At 44.9% G+C, this 25,412-nt stretch overlaps 1 protein-coding gene across 1 annotated transcript; it reads right to left on the reverse strand.

The window, feature by feature from the left end:
* Positions 1-3,799: 3,799 nt before the first annotated feature.
* FAM241A (family with sequence similarity 241 member A) lies at positions 3,800-24,275 on the reverse strand. The gene is made up of 3 exons (XM_068137438.1): positions 24,103-24,275; positions 7,268-7,411; positions 3,800-6,370 (listed from the first exon to the last, which is right to left on the reverse strand). The coding sequence occupies exons 1-3, from the start codon at positions 24,196-24,198 to the stop codon at positions 6,173-6,175; spliced, it is 438 nt and encodes a 145-aa protein (XP_067993539.1). The 5' UTR covers positions 24,199-24,275; the 3' UTR covers positions 3,800-6,172.
* Positions 24,276-25,412: the final 1,137 nt, after the last annotated feature.

Genomic DNA, 25,412 nt, shown 5'->3' on the forward strand with positions numbered 1-25,412 from the left:
GGGGAAGGGAGAAGCATCAAAAAAGCAATGTTGAGACTGATAGCATAGGGTTTGAAAATGTATTGAATTATTTTTAGAGTTCTTTTTGTTTGTTTGTAGTGTGGGGTTCTTGTTTGTTTGGGGTTTTTTGTTTGTTGTTTTTTAGCAACAAAACATTAACAGCAGAGTAGTTGCTCCTGAAGAGCTGGATCTTTTTACAGTGGCATTAACTTACTTTCTAGAGCTCCTTGCTGTCATTACAGCACGTGGCTTAGCCTCCTGGGAAACTGCACAAGGAATTCCTATTCATTTCAAGCTTTAACTATACTTTAAAGCCTACCTGCCTCTGGTAAAGCCCAGCTACCAAGGCAGGCAGGTCTCAACAATGACAAAACCCATGCCTATGCAGGGTCAAAATTATCCGGCAGTCCCATCTCCACTGGGGTATGTGCACAACAAGGAACAAACTCTCCCCAAAACATGTTTGAAAAGAAATACAATTTAAGAAGCTAGGCTAAGGCATTAGAATAATAAAAAACAGACCGTGAAGGGAAGCAGTAAAACACAGCAACCTGTAGGTACCTGTTGAAGAACTTGGGACAAGAATTTGTTAACCAAGAGTCAACTCCACTGCTAACAGCACTCAGCCAAATACTTTCTTATCTCTCTAATCACAGATGGAATGAAGAAACTAGGAAGTGAAATGAAAAATATTATGTTTATTCAAACACTTGCATGGCTTTGGTTTTCTTATCTGCTAAGCATCAAAAATGGGCAACAGACTCATAACTTATTTTATTTTCTCCTCTCTGCAGCAGGAAGATTGACAGAGAGACTTACTGGTGTAAGCTTAAAGGCACAGAAATGTTTGTTCTCTCAGGAAAACTGCATCATCACACTTTTCCTACTCTTGTTGGGATGAGGACATGACCACAGTATGCCAGAGTATATTTCCACTCTCAACAAGAAGCAAAGGACAGTTAGGTCAGTGCCCAGCTGTCTGGAGGAGGTTCAGAAGCAGCAAGCCCCAAGCTCAGAGGACTGAAATGCCTGAGGAAATCAGGTACTTGGCTGATGTCAGCTCTCACTAAGCTGCTGACAAGATGCATGAGTACACAAAGTGATAGCAAAAGGAATGCTGGAGACCTGATTTAAGGCTTTGTGACACCATCCAGGTAGCACTAAAGACATGCCAGTCTCTCCCTGTGACCTGCCATCCTGTGTGCACAGGCTATCTTCAACCTGGCTGGTAATGAGGTTGATGGAGGAGCAGCTTTCTGGATTTTGGACTAGCAGCTTTTAGGAAGGACATGAATTCAAGAGTGATTTAAAATGACAAGCAGGTAAACTGGTGAAGATAAGGACTTAAGAACTCAAATCTCATTCAACTCAAGAGACTTTGCAATGTCTGACTCGTTACAGAATAGGATTTTGGTTGCCAAAGGATTTTCTTTACCTAGTAATTCACCTTGCTACAGACATGTACCCAGGAAGTATGTTCCAGCTAGTTTGAGGAAGATCACTACATTAGAAAACAGTTACTTGTGAAGGAGAATAGAGGAATAGTCACTTGATATCACCTGTTCTGGACAGCATGCAAACCCCTGTCTCTTGTACCTGATGAAAACTCAGTTTCTTCAGAGCGAGTGCAGAAGGAATATTGGTGATTTTACCATGCACCTGGAGACTTTCCCAGAAGAAACAGAGGTGCTGGCAGGAGTTAAAGGAAGTGAGCAGTTTACCTGCCTGTGAGCCACATGCTACTTGTCCCATCTTTTCTCAAAATCCTCATGGTTACCAAACAGCAATTTGTAGGCACCAAAGATCCATCACCTACATCATCAGACAAGCGACATAAAAAGAAAAGTGACTGCCCTGCATATGCCTGTTCATAAAGATCCTCTCTTTAATTTCTGGGCAGACAGTAAAACCAACAAAATAACCAACTGAAAAACAATTTTCTGTCTAGGTGGCTTTGAAGAAGTCTGAATGATGAAAAATCCCAAACCCTTGGCATAGAAGCTGTTCTAACTGAACAGCCCTAGGAAGACTACAGAGTGGCAGGATCACAGATCACAGGATATTAGGGGCTGGAAGGAGCTGGAAGAGATCGAGTCCAACCCCCCATGCCAGAGCAGGACCATAGGATCTAGTGCAGGTCACACAGGAATGCATCCAGATGGCAGGGGGAAAGTAGAAAATGGATGATGCTATCAGTTCTGGCAGAGGGGAGAGGCTAAGAAACTGCCAAAACCTAAAGCCCAGGATGGAAAGAATCAGAGTCAAAGCCAGGTTGTGCTTGAATTTGCATCCAGCCTGTGAAGGGTCTGACCGAGATTATTTATCAGAAAGAAAACCTGAAGGCTTGGACTTATTCAAGCAGTGAACCTCAACCACCAAGATGAGTTTGAAGGAACAACAGTCAAGTCTGCTGCTTTCAGCAAAGTTGCTTAACTCACTGTGCATCCTGAGCGACACAGATACTCTGAAGCGTCTGTTGGGCCTGGCAGTACAAAAGCCACTCTGACCTGCAGAGAAAACAACGAATGGACAGTTTGAAGTGGATTTGCTTTGAACCATATGCTCTTCTATGCATTATTTAAATCAAAACAAACCTTTCTGTGGCAAAGCAACTCTTGCTTTAAAGGGTTCTTCATACCCTTGACCACATCTGGTTCCTCCAGAGGCTGCTCTGGGTGCAAGATAGACATGCTGTTACTTTACACCTTCATTTTGCCGCTATTTGTTCACATCTAGCTTTACCATTTTCATTCAGTGTAACGTGCTGCACAGACCTCTGACGCAGTTCATTCAGCTCCTGTACTGCAGTTCTTTCTCCATGTCTTTGTTCAAAGAGCAGTCAGACATAATTTTCCTCCCAAAGGAAGCAAAGACAGGAAAGACGCTCTTGTTGCATTGGAGAGAAATACAGAATTACATTCAAAAATACACAAGAAAATACAGAACACATGAATCCTTAACACCAAATATACAGGATACCTGAAACCCCCCCAAAACCTTCCCCCAACTAGACTAAACCACAAGCCCAAGTGCTCCTTTTCTCTCCACCCCGCACCCTTTGTTTCCCTTCCATTAGGCCTGAACTAGCTGAAATTGCTCAACCAGGCCTCTGAAGGCCACAAATAGGCCTAGTCCCCCATGTTACCAGATAATGACTCCGAGAGCCAAAAAGAGGGAGAAAAGAGAATGAGACTCTGGGGAGATCCAGTAGCAACCTTCCAGTGCCTGAGGGGAGCCTACAGGAAGGATGGAAAGAGACTGTTACAAAGCCCTGCAGTGACAGGACAGGGGTAACAGCTTCAAACTAGAGAAGGGCAATTTAGAGTGGCTATCAGAAAGAAGCTCTTCACAATGAGGGTGGTGGAACACTGGAACAGGTTGCTCAGGGAGGTGGTTGAGGCCCCTTCCCTGGAGATGTTCAAGGTGAGGCTTGACAGGGCTCTGGGCAGCCTGATCTCCTTGTCTCTGCTGACCACAGGTGGAGGTCAGACTGGATGACCTGTGGAGGTTCCTTCTGGCCTGGACCATTCTCTGATTCTATGGCCAGCTCATAAAGACATAGCAGAATTATGGGATTGAATAACAAAATTATAACTTCCTGGGTCCACCTCCTGGACTGTCTAGCTCCTGGAGGACATTCTGTTTCTATGGTTAAGGCTTCCAGTGCTTAACCCCACAACACTCCACTTGCTGCAAGCTAAGTGACTTCAGAGGTCATCTGAGCACTGCTCCATTCCATGGGGCCTACCATGGAATTCTGCAAGGAGTCAAGTTAACTTTGAACAAAGCACAGCTCCCATTGATGGCAATGCTTTTTATTAGAAAGAATAACAAAGTGCTTTCCAGAAGATTCATTTCATACAGAGGTTTTAAGAAATGTGGTTTCTCCTTTTGGTATGAACAGCTCTGACGTGATGATGTTTCAGTGTAAACAAGGCTCTCCAAGATTCTCTTATATGTAGAGTTTCTTCTCACTGCACAACAGTTCAAAGATTTCTGTATTTGGTGGGTGTGAAACAGCACTGAAGTGTCCATCCTTTAAAAAACAGAGGTTAGGTAAAAGGCTTTCAATACATTACACTGACTAACAGGAACTACATTGTGTTGTTAGATTTAAGGGACAGAATTCCTTCATCCAGTCCTACACACAAAAAAGTGCTTTCAGAATAATAATCATACGTACATCCTCTAGTTTCACTATACAGACAACAGTGAAATTGTCCTTTTTATTTAAATTAACCTGCTTTTTAGCTGGAGACATCCTCTGAACCCTTGGAACGACACCTGAATGGAAAAACACCGCAATGCAAGGACTATTTGCCCACTGCCCTCTCATGTTTGGACCATGGGTAGGATCAGATTTCTTCTGACACTTATGCATCATTTCACTGCATTCCATTTTCTGCTCTTTAGGGCTGATTTTATGCCAGTCCCTTTTTTTTTTTCCCCTCCTTGACTCCTCTGTCCTTTCCTGCAACTGACAGGGAGATGGCACAGCAAGAGCACAAAATTAGGACAGGTGACTCGGTGCAAATTCTTTCATACAATGGAATGTATAAAATCAAACAGGCAAGGGTATCTTTCATGCAATACCTGGTTGTTCTTTTTTTTCCATTTTCAGTCAAACCTAACTCCAACAGGAGGGCTAATTTTTTTCAAGTGTTTAAAATTAAATACTTCTATGAAGAACAAGACAAGGGAAGTTACACCCTCAAGGGAAACCATATAAAACATACACCGTCCACGAGCTACCCCTCCCCAGAGCACATGGCATACAAACATGAACAGTGAAAGAACAACTGAAATGACTTCCATGAGTGACACAGTCACAGCTGTGTACATATAACAAGGTTGCATGCAAATAAAACATGTCCTCATTGCTCCCCATTTCTCATGTGCAGAGCAAAATCACAACTTCAGGGAAATACCTACATGCCACCTCACAGCACGGTGTCCTTACACAAGAGTGCTACTGCAACAAGGACAGCACAGGGACACTTACTCCTTCAGGACAAGACCCTCTGAACAGCAACTTGCTTGTGGGAGGAAAGATTTTGGGTTCTTCTTTGTTTAATGACAGGGTGTTTTTTTAGCACAGCCCTTATACAGGAGAAGAGTACACAGAGATCCACCATTATATCTATACAAATATACAAAGGTATAAACAGGTGTTCTGCTTTCTAAAGGACTTGAAACAAAACCAAAGTTTACCCATAGGCACTTGTGAGTACAGGGCTCCTGCCTCTGAGTTCAGCCTGTACTTGCTGTTTGTTTTGGGACTTCCAGCTGTGAGTAACAAAGCCTTGCATCTATGAACACCTTCTGTTGTCAAACACTTCCCTGCCAGCAGCACAACTATTTAACTGGTGGCAACCAACACAGGTTGCCATCTAAATACGCATCTGGGCCTCAGTCCTGCTCCCCTGCAGTCCTGCTGGTTCACCATAGCCTTTCAGGTCCACAGTCAAGGTCAATCTGAAGGGCAGGAGAGGAGACCTGGCTCCTCAGAAGGTAACTCTGCATTCATTATAAAAGCACAGAGACATGTCTACAGCTGGCATGTAGGCACACAAAGACTTGCAAGGCCTTGGGCTTGCATGTTTGCTGCCTTAAGCAACAATTATTTCATTAATAGGAAAGTCTTTAAGGGCTCAGCCTGAGAATCCAGTTGCAAGGCAGGGACTAGTGTTTCCTTAGCTTCAAATGTCTCTGGATAAGACATCATTTTCAACTCATTTACTTTTTATCTCTTCTAGCATAAAAATGTTTATCAAAAGAGTCACTGCAAAAGGTTTTCTTTAAACTTCACATCTTCTATTACATTTCAGTAAATATTTAATTTCACTCTACCACAGAGGAAGTCAATTTTGCGATCACATTTCTTACTAGAGTAATATAGAGTAAATATTAAACTGGAAGCCTATTTAGTAAAGGTCCTGTCTCATTTTACTGTTTTTCCTTAAATGAGCACATTTGACTTGGAAATATTCAACACCCTCCTGGAGCATGTCCTGGGGAGCCAGAGTGAACTTTGTACCTACTCCTGGATGCACATAACCTATTCTCTGATTCGTGTTGCCCATGACATGCAACTATAGACACACATTTTTTGTTGCCAAGTGCAGAAATGCATCAGCTAAGAGTACTAAGTCAAACCACCACCTGATTTCAACTAGTTTCTTGCCCTGCATGGGGAATTGCTTACGTATGCAAAGCTCCTAGCTCTGTTGGGTCCAGATTGCAGCAGATCAGAGAAGCGTTGAGAGATCTGGTCTGATACCCATGTGCTTCGCTCAGACACGCAACACAGGACCCAGAGGAAGCAGAGAAGTCTGGAACAGCAAGACTCCAGCACTGCAGCTCTGACTGCCTGCAAAGTCCATGAATTATCCAAACATTTAGCTTCAGAAGGAGGGCTGAGGAAAAGACTAAGTATCAAAACAAAAATAGCAGGAGCTGAGTCCACTTCCAAACCCAAGGCAGACAATAGACTATTTGACCAAGAGAGGACTGTAATTCCCCCTAAATAACAGCTGAAGCTTTGTGTGAAGTCACTAATATTAGTATAAAAACATTCTGCTGGCATAGATTGTTTCCTGGGGGGAAGGCTTACTAGAAACTACACTAACCAAAGATGCTTTTGTGCTGGGAAGTTGAATTCACCTTAGGAATGTCTGTCATTGTAGGCTTGTTAGCAAACCTCCCCTCCTTTCCCCCTGGCAGCTTGTCAGCAAAAAACTGCCAAATTATGCAGATTCTGGGAACAAACATCATGTAAACCCCCACAGTGAAACAGGACACCTGCATCAAGTAGTCTCTTAAAACCAGAGAGGAAATTTTCACTATACAAAGCAAGAACATTGAGGGAGGCAGGGAAAACAAAAAGGCAGTCCTTGGACTCAGGCACCAAGAGTGCAGGAAACAGCACACTGGTCACCGCTATAATACAAACACCTCCTTCTTTGGCCTTCAGAGATGTAGTACTACACTGCTGACTTTGCTTAAAATGCAGCATTTTAGTCCTCCTCATCCCAAACATTGGAAGTTCAGCAAAATGCAGTTGGAAGCATTGCAGCTTTTGATGTGCCACCTCTCTACTGAAACACATAAATCCACTGACATAGTGACAGTATTGAAAAACCTAATCCAAACAGTCTGCAAAATTTTACTGTTGTACATAAATAATGACAAGGCACAGAACAGCAACCAGTCCAAGGGCTTGTAGGCCAAGGAACCAGAGCATAACCCAGAAGAAAATAATTATTACAGGTTCTACTATCCGTTCTCCAAAGTACATCCTTGTGAAGCCTATTCTGATTAGGCTTTTGTTTAGTTCACCAAAGAGAGTCCCCATCTTCTTATAGTCATCTACTACAGGTTCTGCAGTATGGTTTCTTTGTTCTTGCTGGACCTGTGGACAGAAGAAAAATAAGGAAGTACTTATTACTGTGATTCTGAAGAAGTCACAACAATCCCATGCAACACTACAGGTTTAGGGAAGAGTAGCTGGAAAGGTGGCCAGCAGAGAAAGACATGATGGGGTTGATCAACAACTGGCTGAAGATGTGCCAGCATGTGCTCAGGTGGCCAACAAAGCCAATAGCATTCTGGCCTGGATCGGGAATAGTGTGACCAGCAGGACCAGGGAAAGGATTGACCCACTGTACTTGGCACTGGTGAGGCCACACCTTGAGTCCTCGGTTGAGATTTGGGGCCCTCACTACAGGAAAGACATTGAGGTGCTGGAGCAGGTCCAGAGAAGGGCAACAAAGCTGGTCAAGGGTCTGGAGAACAGGTCTGGTAAGGAACACCAGAGGGAACCGGGGCTGCTTAGTCTGGAGAAAAAGGAGGCTGAGGGCAGCCTTCTTGCTCTTTCCAACTCCTTGAATGGAGGTTGGAGCCAGGCAGGGGTTGGTCTCTTCTCCCTGGTAACAAGTGACAAGCTGACAGGAAATGGCACAGAAGCAAGGTGGTGGTACAAAGAGGCAAAGGGGAGGGGAAACAAGCCCTGCCCTTTTCCCACCACGAAACATGAGGCAAATGTATGGGAAGTCAGCAACCCCCCATTACATGAAGACTCTGCAGAGAACATGCAACTGTTTCAACACGTAAAACATAGCTAGATTAGAGCCTGAAATCCCATCTCTGACACTGTCCAGAAATCCTTTGCACTTAACCTTACTGACTCGTGTTGGGGTGTGGCAGGGCAAACTTGCTTTTAAAAGGAGATTTCTAATCCTTCCATTAAGCAGCAATGAAAAGACATGCAGCAAGGTACTCCTCAATATTTCAGTCAGCTGACAATAGCTCCAATGAATTGGCTGCAATCTTCATGTGTAATTAGTCTCCTCCTGGATTCAAAGCAAACATGGATCTTCAGTTCTGCTTCAAGGATGAAAGCTGCTCTGCGTCCCTGGTTACATGGCATAGTCTCAGTGGAGGAACAGAAACTCCCTCACAGAGCAATGCCAGGCTTGCCATGAGACTCCAAGGAATAATGTGACTTCCTCTTTCCACAGAAAAACATACAACAAAGACCCCAGGAAACTCATTTTTTTAAAAAAAAGTATTTTTCTTTTTTAATTTTAGGCCACCATGCAGAACCTTCTGACTGAATGATGCTTGGGGAAAGCACCACAGCTCCTACCGAGATAAAACCAAACTGACAAAACCCCTGCGGTGCCTCAGCTGTTTGGGGACTTGATTTCTTCATTCATAAAGACATTGGTTGAAGCCTCAGTACCAAATCCCAGAAAGGGAGGGGTGCAGGAAGCCTAAATAGTAATGAATGTTGTGTCCATTTTTCTGCAGGTCTGCAGAAGAGCCTGACCATGGAGAAATGCAGTGTCAGAGGTTATGCACTGACAGCCACTGCCTTGTCTCTTCAACCCTATTCTCAGGCCCAGCTGTTTTTCTCCCCTTCACTGGATATGGAATCTCCAATTTTTTGCTTTAACTGTGCTTTATTTCATTCAAATAAATGTTGAATCCTCATTAATTGCCATCTATCAAGATTAGAAGGCCAGTTTTACAAGGTTCACAAAGGCTAAGCATCAGGTCCTGCACTTGGATCACAACAACCCCAGGCAATGCTACAGGTGCAGAGCAGTGGCTGGAAAGCTGCCTGGTGGAAAAGCACCTGGAAGTGCTGATCAACAGGTGGCTATTAATGAGCCAGCATGTGCCCAAGTGGCCAAGAAGGCCAACAGCATCATGGCCTGGATCAGCCATAGTGTGACCAGCAGGAGTTAAGGAAGTGATTGTCCCTCTGTATTTGGCACTGGTGAGGACACACCTTGAGTCCTGGGTTCAGTTTTGGGGCCCTCACTACAAGAAAGATATTGAGGTGCTGGAGTGGGTCCAGAGAAAGGCAACAAAGCTGGGGAAGGGCCTAAAGAACAGGTCTGATAAGGAGCAGTTGAGGGAGCAGATAGTCATGAGAAAAGGAGGCCCTGAAAGAATGTTGGGAGCCAGGTGGGCATTGGTCTCTTCTCTCTAGTAAAAGCAATAGAATGAGAGGACATGGCCTCAAGTTTGTGCCAGGAGAAGTCTGGATATTAAGAACACTTTTTTCACCAAACAGTTATCAAGCACCGGAGCAGGCTGCCCAGAAAAGTGGCAGTCACCACCCCCTGAAGCACATCTTAAAACGCAGTGCATATGGCACATAAGGACATAGTTTAGTGGTGGATTGGGCAGTGATGGGTTAACAGTTTGACTCAGTGATCTTCAGGTCCTTTTCCAGCCCAACCAATTCTACAATTCTCTGAAAGTCTGGGCCTGTTGCATGTCCCTGCAGGCTCAGCAGGGCAGAGGGCTCCTTGCCCTGGGAACATACTGCTATTATAGGAACTCTTTTCCATGGAGCACTGGGAGGCAAGCAATTAGCCTAAGTATAATTGATACACTGATGACAGCAATTAGGAAAAAGAGAGAGAATGTACTGGGAAGAGAGAATGTATTTATTTGCTCCCTGCATGCAGAGACCACAGGGAGCGTGTGCCTATGGGATGATGGCAGAGGGGATCAGAGGACAGTTTGCAACAAGCAGTGCAGAGATCACTTCTGAGGAAAACCGGTAACATGTGCAAGACAAATCACAACGATTTCTAGCAAAGTAGCTTAGGCTTGGAGCCAGTGGCCAGTGCAAATGAGGGGTAAACCAAAGGAATCTCTTTGCCTCTGGATGGTAGTCAGCAGTCTTGGAAGCTTTTGCACAGCGCAAGAGGAGTGCAGCACTGGGAAGGAAGCTCCCAGCAGCACATGTGCATGGTCTCCACCTCACCAGGCCATGAAGCACAATGAACTGTGTGTGCCTACACAGACAGCATCTCTCCTCTTACGAGGCAGCTGTTAAGACATAGGATCTCCCTAGCAGCCCCATTCTGCTTCATCAGCTACCAGCAAGAAGCTGCACAGTCTCTTAAGCAGGGTACAGAGTAAGTCTGTCTTAGGCTGTCCAGGTTTTTTTATTGTATTCTTTTCTTTAAACACCACTTTAACTCACTCTCTTCTTCTCAAACAGGGGTAGATTCATGAATTCCTAAAGTGATTATGCAAGGCAAGCTTCTAGGCATGGCAAGTGGAAAGCGTATGTTTAGCTACAAACCCAGCATTGAGTTATTTTTCCCAATGTTTTCAAGTGCTTACGAAACGTTCCAGAATGATCATGGAAACTGTCAAGATTTCAAACTCTGTTTCAGTTAATTCAGGCTAAGTATGTCTTGCTTGAGGCAACTCAGAAAACAAACAAGTGATGCTGAAAACAGACAACCAGCTATAAAACACAGATGGCATTTTTCTTTACTATTGCACAATATTTCACATGCTGAACATCTAAGTTTCTTCAGAGGTGTAGCTAAACCAGAGTCATTAGAGCCAGCACTAGTAATGCTACAATCCTCCAAACTGCTGACAACAAAGTTGGTGAAGGGTCTGGGGAAGAGAGATCTTGTAAGAAGCAGCTGAGTGCTGCTCAGTCTGGAGAAGAGAAGGCTGACCAGAAACCTTCTCACGCTCTACAACTCCCTGAAAGGAGGCTGGAGTCAGGTGGGGGTTGGTCTCTTCTCCATAGCAACAAGTGATAGGAGAAGAGGAAACGGCCTCAAGTTGCCCCCGGGGAGGTTTAGTTTCAACATAAGGAGCAACTTTTGGACTGAAAGGGTTCTCAAAGTCTGGTACAGGCTCCCCATGGAGGTGGTTGAATCTTCATCCCTGGAGGTGTTTCAAACAGGCAGAGATGTGGTGCTGTGGGCCACAGTTTAGCACCAGATTTGGTAGAGTTAGGTAATTGGACTTGATGATCTTAATGGTCTTTGCCAAGTGAAAGGATTCTATGACTCTATAAGCTTTAAACAGTGAAGCTAGAAGTGCTCTCACCAGTTCCCAAGGCAATAGTAAACCAGCATACAGTCCCATGTATGTGCTGCACATGAGCAGCTCTCAAACCACATCCTTATAACCAAATGCTTCTCCTCTTCCCCAAAAGTACTTGTCTAAACTATTTTAGAAACTGGCTGTCTGCAGCAAGCATACAGCTTCCATCTGACTCTATTTCCATAGGACTCTTTTCCTACCAAATCTCAGGACTATTTTCATACTAACTACATCTTGCTTGATCAGCCTGAAGCTACACAGACACAACTATAGCAGAAAAAACAGGGAAAAAAAATGTGCCCATTCTGTGCAGCCCACCCACTCCAACAAAACTCAGCTGCCTCATTTAAAACCAAAAGTGGTTTCTGACTCCAAGTGTCTAGTTTTAAACCCAGCCTTGCCTTCCTAACTTCTAGGATTTTGTGTGTACGTGTGTGCGCGCATGTGCATGTGTCAAAAAGCTGTCAGGGGAATCTCTTTATCTGCAGCAGCCCCTAGAGAATGTGTGCTTTCCAGGCCCTTACAGCTGCTCCTCTCCTCATAGGTAACAAGTGCTGTGCAGACAGCACTCCCAAACTTCATTTGCCATGGCGCACGAAAGAAGGTAAATGAGATCCCCTTCATCTGCAGCAATCTGTTTGCCTTTCATTGCTCTTTGAAAGACAGGAGTGATGAAGAAACTCAGAGGGGCCAGGGGAGTACAAGCAGAGCCAGAAATCCAAATGGGTATAGATGGATGCATGTCCAAGAGAGAAACAGCAGTAGTGTCTTCTCACCTTCTCTCTGCTCCTTCCTCCAAATGACTGAAAAACACTCACCAAATCCACACACAGCATTATTCCTGAAGGAAAAAGTTGAATGGGGCTTTCCTGTGCGAGTGAAGCTAAAAGAGAAATGCAGATTGCATTTGCCTCCCAGCCTAATGTTTCTTATCAAATGGCTGTAATGAATTACTACTTGCTTGAAATTAATTTTAAATGCAAGTGATTTTATTTTAGACATCCTGGGATCATCAATGCCCTCAAAGCACACTGCACTAGCAGATTCCTTCATACAAATGATTATCTTTGACTTCATTGCCTCAATTTCCTTTCCCTTTCATGTTCCATAAATGCTTTCAGATGTTTCCATTTTAAAAATATCTAATAGAATCATAGAACAGTTTGGGTTGGAAAGGACCTTTAAAGGTCACCTAGTCCAACCCCTCTGCAGTGAGCAGGGAAATCTTCAACAAGTTGCTCAGAACCCCAAACAACCTAACCTTGAATGGTTCCAGGGATGGGGCATCTACCACCTCAGCCAGTGTTTCACCACCCTTACTGTGAAAAAATTATTCCTCATGTCTAGAATCATTAACCCCTGTCCTACTGCAACAGGCCCTAAGGTCTCCCTAGAGCCTTCTCTTCTCCAGGCTGAACAACCCTAAATCTTCACAGCCTGCCCTCATAGGGAAAGTGTTCCCTCACTCTGATCATTTCTGTGGCCTTCCCCTCCAACAGGTCCATGTCTTTCTCGCCTGGGGACTCCAAAGCTGGATGCAGTACTCCACACTTCATATTTGGTTTCTATTTTTTTACTTTAAATGATTTCAAATTAAAATTATTAATTATTTGAAGTTATTTGAGGTGGTCGAGGCGCCGTCCCTGGAGGTGTTTAAGAGCAGGCTGGATGAGGCTCTGGCCAGCCTGATCTAGTGTGGGGTGTCCCTGCCCATGGCAGGGGGGTTGGAACTAGATGATCCTTGTGGTCCCTTCCAACCCTGACTGATACTGTGATACTATGATATAGAATTATATACACAGAATTATTGTATTATATAGAACAAAAGGGGAAATGTCTGAAGCATCCGTTGTAGACAGGTGGATGTTGGTCTCTTCTCCCAGGCACCCAGTACCAGAACAAGAGGACACAGTCTCAGGCTGCACCAGGGGAGGTTTAGGCTGGAGGTGAGGAAGAAGTTCTATACAGAGAGAGTGATTGCCCATTGGAATGGGCTGCCCGGGGAGGTGGTGGAGTCACCATGATTGGAGGTGTTCAGGAGGAGACTTGATGGGGTGCTTGGTGCCATGGGTTAGTTGTTTAGGTGGGCTGGATTGGTTGATGGGTTGGACACAATGATCTTGAAGGTCTCTTCCAAGCTGGTTTATTCTATTCTATCCCAGTGTTCAGCATGTATGCACAATGCTCTTCACAAGCCTACTGCAGTTCCTATATCAAGCACATCGTTTTCTCTTGACTTCTCAGGTGTCATGAAATTCCCCTCCCTACTCAAAATGACATTTTCAGCAGCAAAACTATTGTCTGCAATCTCCTACTTTTTATTGGCATAAAATCAGAGCCTGAAGCCGAATTCTGGAAGACTTCACGATGGAAACTGTGAAACCAAATTTACTCATCTCCTACAATAAAATGTCTTTAGGGGCTTAGATCCTTCAGGAGCACCATCATGTACCCTCTGAGATGGAGCATGCCATCATAGGATCTTTTTTTCAGAAGAGATCACAGAGGAGATACTAAGCACAAGTTCTGTCCACCTCCAGCACTGCTGGTGTGTCTACATCTCTCAAGTGGTTTGGAAAAAAAATTTCCTATGTAACTGAACATTTTAACAGAACAGGGAAGGTGAAAACAGCTGAGCCTGCTGAACCCAAACAAACATCTGTCTGTGTCTTTGCCAGTTACATCCATTATGACATAACATCAAATTAAGTGTGTTCTGACCACTAACCACCCCTGCTTATGGCAACCTTCCATCACATTCACTCAAACTGACTGCTGCCTAAATTCAGAAAGGCACATTGTAAGTCATGAGCAGAGGCTACTCCACACCAGTCTGACAGGAGGACCCTTTTCTTGCTTCCCTCTGCCCATCAAGGGTGTTTTGACCATGTGGAGAAACATGAGATCCCATTAGCACATACCCCCACCACCAAAGAAACCATCTCTGAAATGATTCATATGCTTCTCTCTCTAGGAGAGAAGGATAAAGTTAGCACTGAACTTTTCACAACCATTTAAGGCTGATCTCAGTCTGCATCTCCTCAGTATAATATAGCCACTTCAAGGTTTTTTTTCCCCTTCAAATTTCTGGGAGCACAGGGGTCCTACCCCTGACTGTTCACCCAGTAACTCTGCCAAGCCCTCAGAGAATGCAGAACGCAAACGGACCCGAAGGGGACACAAACCTAACATGCTTGGGAAGTTCTTTTCCTGTGGCTCAAAGACAGCATGAAAGCACAGACTTAGCATGTCTTTTTTCTGCTACCTGCAGCACTAGCTCACTGAAGGATAGTATCAATGATGTCTTTACATGGTGCTGCCAACAAGCTCTGTCTGGAAGTTCCTTTGGCTTCTCCTAGGGGCATGGCTACTGCTGCATCACTTTACCTGGTAAGCACTGAGCACAGTGCTCACACTCAAGGCACCTCTCACTTGCTGTATGTGGTGGATTTGCTAGCCACGTGCCAGACAAACCATTACAACATCTGCGTGCCATTCTCTGCCAGAACAACTTGGGGCCTCCAAGGGCTCATTCTAGGAAAGAAGAAAGCAGTTTGAAAGGAGTGACCCAAGCTGCTCCAACTGCTGCAGCCAGTGCCCCATGCCAGCCTCGTGGAAGACAGCCAGCCCTGCTTGATCACACACCCCTCTGCCACAAGGCTGGTGTGATGGGTGAGTTATCCCAGGGACACCAGGAAGGCATCAGTGGGCTGGATGAACTGTCTAGGAGGGCCACAAACTGAACAGCTCTGAAGTGACTTCAATGATTCTGAGTCCTGTAATCTTGCTACTACACTAGCCATGAGGTGAACATGTGTAGTTCTGGTCTTGCCTTCCAGTCATTTAATCTCCTGAAGCAGCATCTTGGTCTGGAGCTTTGCTGCTTAGCCTAAGGACCTTGAGATGGTTCATTTGCCTTGGGATTTTGTTTTGTTTGTGTGTTTAAAAAGAAATCCTACATAATGGCCCTAAGTGAAAGAACTGAATGACATTAAACAGCCTCTGGGCTGTAGGAGGAAGGAATGGATGAACATAAGGAACACCTGCTCCATCTAAAGATTTAAAATGTTGTGATTAACAACAACAAAAAAGAATGCATTCAATTACTCCAAAGGTACAAGATCCTGCAAAATAAAACCAAATAACATCTTCATTCCTATTTTTCATGACTAATGAACTGAAGAAACCCCAACAGTCTTCTGTTGCTCAGAGAACTTAAAAACTCCCACTCCACGCTCAGCTTGATAACAGCACCAGGCTGAGTACAAGTCTATCACTGCCTCTTTTCTTCAATCAACTGCCCAAAAGGGCATTACACAAACAGGAACTCCAGCAATTGAGGAGAAAAACTCAAAGGAGTGGGAAGATAACTGCTCTCCATCTAAAAGCTTGTGAATTTACAGCTGAAAAAATGCTGCTGGGCAAAGGCAGCAAAGAGAGAAGGGAGCAGGAAAAAGGTATCCACAAAGGTCTTCAGCAACACAGAAAAGCAGCAGCATCTCCAAATAGTTTGTGACATGCCTCAGATCACAATTGATCACATTTACAGTTGTAACATGAAGAAGAAGAGAGGCCCTATTTCTTTCCACATAGGAAAGAAATCCCCTCTGAGTTAAGTAGGGAACGTGTTTAATGACATCTAAATGAGACATTAAAAACCAAAAGTGTAATAAAGAAATACAGCAATACCACATTTACATACCCACCCCCTCATCTTCCTTTTTTTTGTTTCTAAGTACAAAGTTTCCTCTGCAGTATTTAACTACTCACTATCTATTTTGCTCCAGCCATGTTTATTTTTACTCCAGGGGACAGGTGGTGTGTCTGACAGCTGAAACCCATAGACACTTAAATGTCAAAAAAGCCACTGAGATGTGGCTTTGGGAACATGCTTATTTAGTGCAAAATTTGTGCTGGGACATTTCACGTTTAGAAGAGAGCACCTCACAAAGCCACCTCTTTTTTAGAGGATGCAAACTAAAACTGAAAATACTTCAAGCTCATTCTGACAGAAAAATGTGAAAAGAAAATGAACAGAGAGACCAGAATGGAAGAAACCACAAGTTCTCTCCCCTCCAAAATAAAAGACTGACTTCTGTTGGCTGCAGACAAGGACAGGTACCAGCCAACAGGCACTTACAGATACTTCATGGTTAGGTAGTCAGCAATGTAAGCCCCAGAGGACTGAATTGCTGCTACCTGGCCATCTGACTGCCCAGCACATCGCCGTGGACAGGCTTTGGAGGGGGTTGCAGTGAATGGCAAGTGCCCAAGTTGTGGTCTCCTCCTCTTTCTCTGAACCACAGCCTTGCCCCATTGCAGGGCACCAGCATGAAACTCTGCAATACATGGGTGGGTCGGTGCAGGCTTTCTGCTTCCTCCTCCTCCACATATGCAAACTAGGCAGCTTTGCTACTACTAGCTAGCAACACGCGGCATGTGCCCAGGATTCCGCCCTGCTTTCTCATACCTCAAAAGATTCTTTATGTTTTGATTAAAAGAAAGTGAAATTTGCCTAAGAAGACCAAATAATTATTAGAAATGCTTCTGATCTTTTTCTTCTTCTACTAGAGCAGGAAGAGAATGGTGTCCCTCAGCATCCTTTGCTAGCATGAAACAATGATTAGTATTTGACCCTGTCAGTGTAAACACTACGAAGATCTTGCTAATCAGCCAGACTACCAAGACAGCAAAATTCATTTCAGCTGTCTGGAGAAAAAGAAACTAACACAACAGATTCATTTCTCTATGGTAGCTTGAATAATCTGAAATATGAAAAGCTTAATAGATTAGGAAATGAGGGGGGGAAAACAATAAATCACACCTCATTTCCACATGAAAAACATGACAAAGAAAAACTAAGTTGAGCTTGTTCCTCTGGGATAAATAATTAAAAAAAAGCAAACCCAAAGACTGGATTAATGTTCATTTCACAGGAAGAATTTAGACACCACTTATAAAATAGAAACAAGATGTTTCTATAGAAACAAGCAACAACATACGAAAAGCAACTCCACTGGATTGCCGTTAGTCAGCCATTACAACAACTCAGGTTTAAGTGTCAGCAGTTTATGGAACAAACTTTGAAATGCCAGGAGCAGTTCTGTGTAAAGGAGATGGAAGGGCTTTTCCAGATACTGAACTTGTGTGTGTGTGCAGAGCAGAGATAGCTTCAAGAGGCTTCCCCTGACAAGCTATGTTTGAGCCCCAGCAAATTTCCCCACTGATATGGCACCAGATGACAAAGTATAACAGACAAGAACCCAGCACCCTGCCTGTCCCCATATTATGATCTGCTGCCTCTCTTCCCCATTTTAGGTTCCTGTTTGTACTCTTCCTTAGGCTCCTACTACTCTCCCTAGGACTTGACCCCAGTCATGCTGCAGTTTTACAGAGACTAGGTCAAAAGCAATTTCTTATCCATCTTTTCCTCATACCAGCAACATTTAATTTCCACAGGATTTTATTATCAAGGTTCCCCCACTAAGACTGGTTGGCTTGAGCCAGCAGATGGCTTGCAATCTACCTTATGTTCAACATGGTATTGTTGAACTTGCTGAAAAGCAAGAGCTGCTAATTCTGCCTTTTAAGGACAAGAAATTTCTATTAATTTCTATCTCCAGAATATTTTTTTCCTTTAAGAAAACATACTCTTCACATTGCTCAAACACAGCATGCTATCCTGCCTACTGTAGGTGCTACAGGTATGTCTGAAGGGCTGGGGTTTTCTTTTGTTTTTCCACAAATACTGTTGAGCCTCAGAAAACCCACTAATGCTTTTGAGAAAGTTATTATCACATATTATTTTGTAGCTATGAATCTCTGCAGCAGAGTTAATCTGGAGAGCCAGAACAAAGGAGGGAGCAAGCCCTCCCCATCAATTACTGCTACTTTACTTCAGAAATAAATCCCAACTACTGCAAGCAGGAGAAACCTACAATTTTCAGATTATCTCAGTGTGGAATAAATTAGAAATAGGTTTCCAGCCTTAGGCACCACATTTTCCACAAGTACAACTTGACCTGAAAACATTCTTGGCCTCTACTGACTTACAACTGCAATGATACCATTTTGGGCAGCACATGTCCATCCTGCAGGGACACTACAAGGCTGTTGGTATTATCCTCCAGTTTTGTTTCTGATAATTCTTTCCATGCTGGAGAAATACTGGTGATATTTTCACAAGGGCTTGTTGTGATAGGATGAGGAGGAGGGGAGATTTAGACTCGAGACTAGGAAGAAATTCTTTACAGTAACGGTAGGGAGACACTGGAACAGGTTGCCCAGGGAGGACGTGGGTGCCCTCTCCCTGGAGATGTTCAAGGCAAAGGCTGAAAAAAGCCTTGCACAATCTAGTGAACGAGATGATCTTTAAGGTCCCTTCCAACCCAAACCATTCTATGAAATTATGAATTTATTAGAAAAATTCAGGGCTTAAACTTGGTTAAGACACCCATATCTCTTCAACATAATTTTCAATGGGAAAGGCCAAACACTTATTATAATCTATCCTCTACATGTGAGCCCATTAACTAGAAGTTAAAATACTCAGATAAACCACTCCACATACAAAACACTGTTCAAAGCAGTAATCAAACATCCCAGAAAGGTACAAACTCAGGCTAATGAAAAGATGATTGCCCAAGCTACTGACAAGTAGAGGTACTACATATTAAATCTGTCTGTAGATATTTTCTAGAAACACCAGTGTTAGCTTAGCTATCAGAAAGCACTTTGGATTCTGTGCATCCTAAAGCAGTGTGAGGTGGAGATCTTGGCCTCAAGGAAGGAACCAGGAATTCTGCCACTGCCTTCAACTTAGATTACAGGAGGCTAAAGTACATTACTGCCCAGATAGTTTTCAGTACAGAAGGAAACCACAATGCCACAGCTTTCAGGAACTCTGTTTGCTGTAATACAGCTTGGCTTCAAAGTCCCCATGGATTGATTGGCAGCATGTATTTTGCTAGCACCACCTCATGCCCTACTGGAATGCAGGACTTTTGCCTCACACTCATGCGCAATCTACCGTTCTGATCTTATTTCATAGTTTAATTTGTAACTGCTGATGAGATTTAGACTGTTGTAATATGACAGAGGCTAACCTATTTTGGAAAATGGGTTAGGGAAGGGGATTTGAGGTCACAGAACCACAGAATTGTTTCAGTTGGAAAAGAACTCTAGGATCATTGAGTCCAACCATCAACCTAAGACCACCACAGCCAGTAAGTCATGTCCCAAAGACCCCTACACATACATTTCTGCAATACCTCCAGGGATGGTGACTCCACCACCTCCCTGAGCAACCTGTTCCAATGCCTGACCACTCCTTCACTAAAGAATTCTTTCCTAATACCTAATCTGAACCTCCCCCAGCACAATTTCAGGCCAGTTCCTCTTGTTCCATCACCTGATACTAGGGAAAAGAGGTGAACACCCATCTCACTCCAACCTCTTTTCAGGGAGTTGTAGAGAGCCGTAAGGCCTCTCCTCAGCTTCCTTTTTTTCCAGACTAAACACCCCCAGTTCCTTCAGCTGCTCCTCACCAGACCTGTTCTCCAGACCCCTCACCAGCTTTGCTGCCCCTCTCTGGACCTACTCCATCACTGTGATGTCTTTCTTGTAGTAAGGGGCCCAGAACTGAAACCAGTATCAGAGGTGCAGCTCCACTAGTTCCAGGTACAGGGGCACAATCACTTCCTTAGGTCCTTACCTCTAGCAGTGTTGAAAACACAGGTGACCTTTTGCACCTGACCAACAACTATCAACAGTTAGGAAAAAATGGTGAACTCACAGGGTGAATCAGCAACCTGCTGCCATGGCTATAGGAGACTTCCAGTGCCTCCACACACCATTTGGGAACACCAGGTGAGGTGGAAGATGCTAACAAGGTTTGCAGCGCTGTGAAGACTACAGTAAGTGTAATTATTCTCATCTTTGCATGCAAACCTACAAAGCATATTAATCACATCATCATCCAGTTCAGCTTTTTAAAGCTGATCACTGAAGCTGGAAATTCTATAGCCCACTGTAATATGAACTCCAAGGGCTACGTATGATATTTTGTAATGTATCACAGATTCATAGAATGGTTTGTGTTAGAAGGGACCTTAAAGATCATAAGGTTCCAATCTCCCTGCCATGGGCAGTGACACTTCCTAATAGACCAGGTTGGCGCAAGGCCCCATCCAACCCAGCTTTGAACACTTCCACGCTTGGAGCCTCCATAACCTCTCTGGGCAACATGTTCTGGTGCCTCACCACCATCATGGAGAAGAATTTCTTACTGGTCTCTAAAGAAAATTGAGCTTCTTCCAGTTTGAAGCCATTAGAGTGACAGGACAAGGGCTTTCTCCAACTGTCCTGTAGCCCTCTCCAAATACTGGAAAGCTGCTCTAAAGGTCTCCCCAGAGCCTCCTCTAGGCTAAAAAAAACCCAACTCTATCCTTCTAGTCTTTAAAATACGTACCTGTCAGTAATTTCATTAAGCATGTCCTTGCTGACATAATAAGCTTCAAAAGAAAAATCAAAGCCAGAGGGTTGGCATTTAAATAAGGAGATTTACTTCCTATAGAGTATCCTCTTTAAAAAAACAACGATCACCACTTTAAGGCATGCACATTATTATTTGGCTCCTGCTTGTCAGGAAGGTTTCTTCTAGTACTATTTTACTAGGTGTGATCTTACACAAATGGAATTCTGGAGAAAATTGGGAAAAGAAATCAAATGAAAAACCCACACCCAGGTTACCAGTCCTAGGTCCTCACCTAAAACATCCCCAAAACTTCTCTAGAAAGGCCAAAGGATTTGCTCTCATGCTGGTTTTGCTTTACACCAGCTAAGAGAAGAATTTACACCATCGCCAAAGCATATTTTGACCCATTCCTTTTCCACCACACTCAACACTATGGTGGCACCTACAGTTGTACTGCAAGGAGAGAAAAAGGAACAGGAACACATGGGCTGAAGAGCAGTGGTTGCGTTAACAGTGCAAACACACCAACAATGCTAGGCCTCCATGAGGGACTCCAGGTGAGACCCAGCCTGCAAACAGGACTCTGGATTCCTGCCCACCGGAACGGCAGGGTTCTGCAACAGCTCCTCCGTGAGAACAGAAAGGGGAGAGGAGACCAACTCCTCAGAGAAATCTGGAGGCAGTCATGAAAGCAAAAATGTGACAGCATGCGACTAGGTTTGATGACCAAGAGCCCCTTTCAAGCCAAGCTGCATGTCTGTGCTCCTCTTGCATAAGGGAATGTAGGACTCTGTCAAATTTTGCAGCAAGTGTACATACTGTCTATTTCTCACCTAGCTTTAGTCCTCCCTACATGCAGAAACAAAACACTCCTATTTAACCATCAAGTTATGTCTGGTTTTACTGCTATTTTATTCAATCACAGAATAGAGGGGTTCAGAAGGGTCCTCTGGAGATCATCTAGTTCAACCCCTCTGCTAAAGCAGGGTCACCTAGATCAGGTTGCACAGGAGCATGTCCAGACAGGTTTGGAATCTCTCCAGAGGAGGAGACTCCACAACCTCTCACCGCATCCTGGTCCAGTGCTCCAGCACTCTCAAAGTTAAGTTGCTACTTAAGTTCAAGTGAAACCTCCTGTGTTCCAGTTTGTTCCCATTGCTCCTTTTCCTGTCACTGAGCACCACGAGAAAGAGCCCAGTCCCATTCTCTTGACCCCCACCCTTTAGATACTGATAATCATTCAGAAGATCCTCTCTCCATCTGCTCTTCTGCAGGCTAAACAACCCCAGGTCTCTCAGCTCTTCCTCACAAGGTAGATGCTTCATCCTCTTCAGCATCACTGTAGCCTCCAGTGGACTCTATCCAGCAGTTCCCTGTCCCTCTTGAAATGGGGAGTCCAGAACTATAGACAATACTCCAGCTGAAGCCTCACCAAGGTACATACTTTATGTACATTAAATAAAGGCAACTGCTATTCCTCATTTTCAAATGTAGGTTATTTGTCTAACTGCTAGCGTTTCAGAATGCAGAAAAAAAATACTCCACACTATGAAACATTTCTAGTAAACTGGAAGGATTTTCTTTTTCTTCCTCATGGCCTATTTAAAACTGCCTCCCTATCCTAGTGTTATTTCCCAACTTGTGAGGAAGGGCCATGCTCACTACCTATGCCCAAGAAAAATGGGAAGAGAATTTCTGAGCCAAGTGTTCTTGTGCCTGTGGCCACCCCAAGCAGTACCTTCACCCAACTTCATTCTAAAATGTGTTTGGCCAACACCAGAAAGCTGCTCTTCAATCAAAAGCATCCTCTGAAACCACACCACCACACTGAGAGAAGCAGTGGTGAACTGCAGGGAGCTCCCTTCTCAAGTGACAAGTTACAACCAGTTTGAGAGCAGTAACATCCAAGATGATCTGAGGCAGCTTTTTAATGTCTTTTTTTTTTCAGGGAAGATGGCAGCCAGAACCAGTGAATAATTTGAGTCTCCTCCTGTGATACCTTGCAGAAGGGTTCATGGATAGATGGGAACTGCTATGCCTCTCATAGCACATCTAGCCTTACTCTACATTCAGGTATGTGGCCTGCTCTGACCCATTTTTTACAGAAAGGGCCAAGAGAGATGCACTGACTGACGTAAATGGTCACCAAGAGAATTCTCAAGCACCAGTGTCTTTCAGAAGTGGCCCACTTCTAGCTGAAATGTCACCAAGTACTACCAGATGCTTTCAAGTACCAAGCTATTCTAGCTGGAAAGGGCTCAGTAAGGGCTGAGTTGCAGTCACAACCATCCTGTAAAAATTTTCAACAGAAATCATTAACAAATTAAAGAAAACTCCCTGGAAATTACTTTGGGAAGTACCGCAGGAGCTCTGTTTGCCCCGGTGCAATTATCAGCACCAGTGTGTTTCTCTTACCGAGTCACACAATTGTAGCAGTTCATTAAAGGACCGAGGATGAAATGGGTTGTGTTCTTTTATCTTTAAACGAAACATCAATAAAGGTGCATTAAGAACACTGCCTTTGTCTAAGCAGCGGGACAAGGCTGTCTGCAAAACAAAGAGTGTGCGGAAAGCCATTTCACAATTAACAACAGGGAAACACACACAGCTTCTTTCCTCAGCCCACTGCCATCCACCGTGCCACGAAAATGTGTACCCTGAGGATAAGCCAAGCCAAAAAAATGAGTTGATCTCTTTCTCCAATCACATTACATCCAATTTAATGAGCAATAAAGAGATTCAAAGCTTAAAACACTTCAGTGAAGAAGCCAAAGGCTTTCAAAGGAAGACCCAGAGCTGAACTACAGGGCAATTCCGGCGATGGCAACAGCACCCCAGTTACTTCAAGCCAGATGTTCACACGTGGATGCTGAGCAGGGATCAGAACCTCTGTACCTTTAGTCACAACTCAACCCAAAGCAGGGACCGAACGTGTCGGGGAGGGAGGAACGAGGACCGGGCGGGGTACACCGGGGGCTACTCCAGAGCGCGGCGGGGGAAGCCCCACGCAGCTCGGCTGGGTTGCATAAGCCTCGCCGCAAACCGGAACGCCACGGAAGATAAATCCAAAGGTGTTCAGGGATTTCTCTCGCCTGACAGCGGGGCTGCCACGGCAACAGGGCAGGACGCCGGGACGGACTCAGGGCTTTCCCGGCGTCCCGCCTTGTTCCTGGGACAGCCCCCGCCATCCCGGGGCAGCCCTAAAGCCGCGGCCCTGCCTTCCCCAGACCCCTTAACCCGCTGACACCCACCTGCTCCTCTGGGCGCTGCTGGTACCGGGCGGACACCGTCCCCGCTTCCCGTTCACATTCCCTTAACGGCGGCAGCAGCTCAGCCGCCGACCCCATGGCTCCTCCGCGCCCAGCCTAGCTACACGATCCCCGCCTTTGCCGCCTGCTAGGGCGGGACCGGACCGTCACGGGGTCCGGGTGAGCGGTGGGAGGGCGGGGAGCGAGGAGGCGGCTCCTGGCACCGGCCTCCGCGGGCGGGGAAGCGGGGCCCGGGAAAGGGAGCCTACTGCTCTTAGGGCCCGCCTCAAGCTAGAGCCGCCAAGAGCCTTGGGTGGGGGGAGAGCTTGCTGCTTATAAAAGCAAAACAACCAAAGCCACCTCCCAGGAGCCTCATTTCCAGGGAACGCCAGGTGTTAATGAAGCGTTAATTTTAGCACCACGTCTGGTGGGTGTGCTTCTGGGTAGCAATTGCTTAGGAAAACACCAGCCTCACTCTTCAGAAACTGCCTAACTCTGGGCTTCCCCATCCCCATGAGCAAGTTAATGAGAAAGGCATCAGAAAACCCAAAAGGGTGGGGGGGAGGAACCTAATGAAATTCAACAACGGCAAGTGCTGAGTTCCTGTGCCTGGGGAAGAACTGCCCTGAGGATCATATAGAATCATAGAATCAATAAGGCTGGAAAAGACCTCCGAGATCATCAAGTCTAACCTCTCGCCCAACTCCTCACGACCGCTAAACCATGGCTTCAAGTGCCCCATCCAATCCCTTTTTGAACACTTCAGGGACAGTGACTTGATCACCTCCCTGATCAGTGCAGGTTGAGGGCTGACCTGCTGGAGAGCAGCTCTGGAGAAATGTACCATGGAGAGCTGGTGGACATCAGGCTGACCATGAGCCAGCAGTGTGCCTTTGAGGCCGAGAAGGCCACTGAGGTTCTGGGGTACATGAAGAAGAGCGTGGCCAGCAGGTCAAGGGAGATTCTCCTTCCCTAGTGAGGTCACATGTGGAGTACTGTGTCCAGTACTGGCTCAAGAGAGGCAGAAAACTACTGGAGAGTGTCCGGTGGAAAGTCACTCAGAGATGCTGAGGGGACTGGAACATCTACCTTATGAGGAAAGGCTGAGAGAGAGATCTGGGTCTGTTCAGCCTAGAAGAAACTGAGGGGGGACCTCATTCATGCTTATTAATATTTAAAGGGTTAACATTAGGAGGATGGAGTCAGATTCTTCTCAGTGGTTTCCAGGAAAAAATTCTTCACTTTGAGAGTGCCAGAGCAAGGGAGCAGGCTGCCCAGAGAGGTTGTGGAGTCTCCATCTTTGGAGGCATTCC

Source organism: Melanerpes formicivorus, unplaced genomic scaffold (genome assembly GCF_026170545.1).
Source record: "Melanerpes formicivorus ecotype bairdi unplaced genomic scaffold, bMelFor1.0.p_v2 SCAF_4, whole genome shotgun sequence".
NCBI classification, from domain to species: Eukaryota; Metazoa; Chordata; class Aves; order Piciformes; family Picidae; genus Melanerpes; species Melanerpes formicivorus.

Coding starts and splice junctions, on each gene's coding strand:
- FAM241A (XM_068137438.1), bottom strand. CDS start 24,198: ATGGGGTCGGCGGCTGAGCTGCTGCCGCCGTTAAGGGAATGTGAACGG. Junction 7,412..24,102: donor AGCAGCGCCCAGAGGAGCAG/GTGGGTGTCAGC, acceptor TTCTGTCCACAG/GTCCAGCAAGAACAAAGAAA. Junction 6,371..7,267: donor GAGAACGGATAGTAGAACCT/GTAATAATTATT, acceptor TGGACTTTGCAG/GCAGTCAGAGCTGCAGTGCT.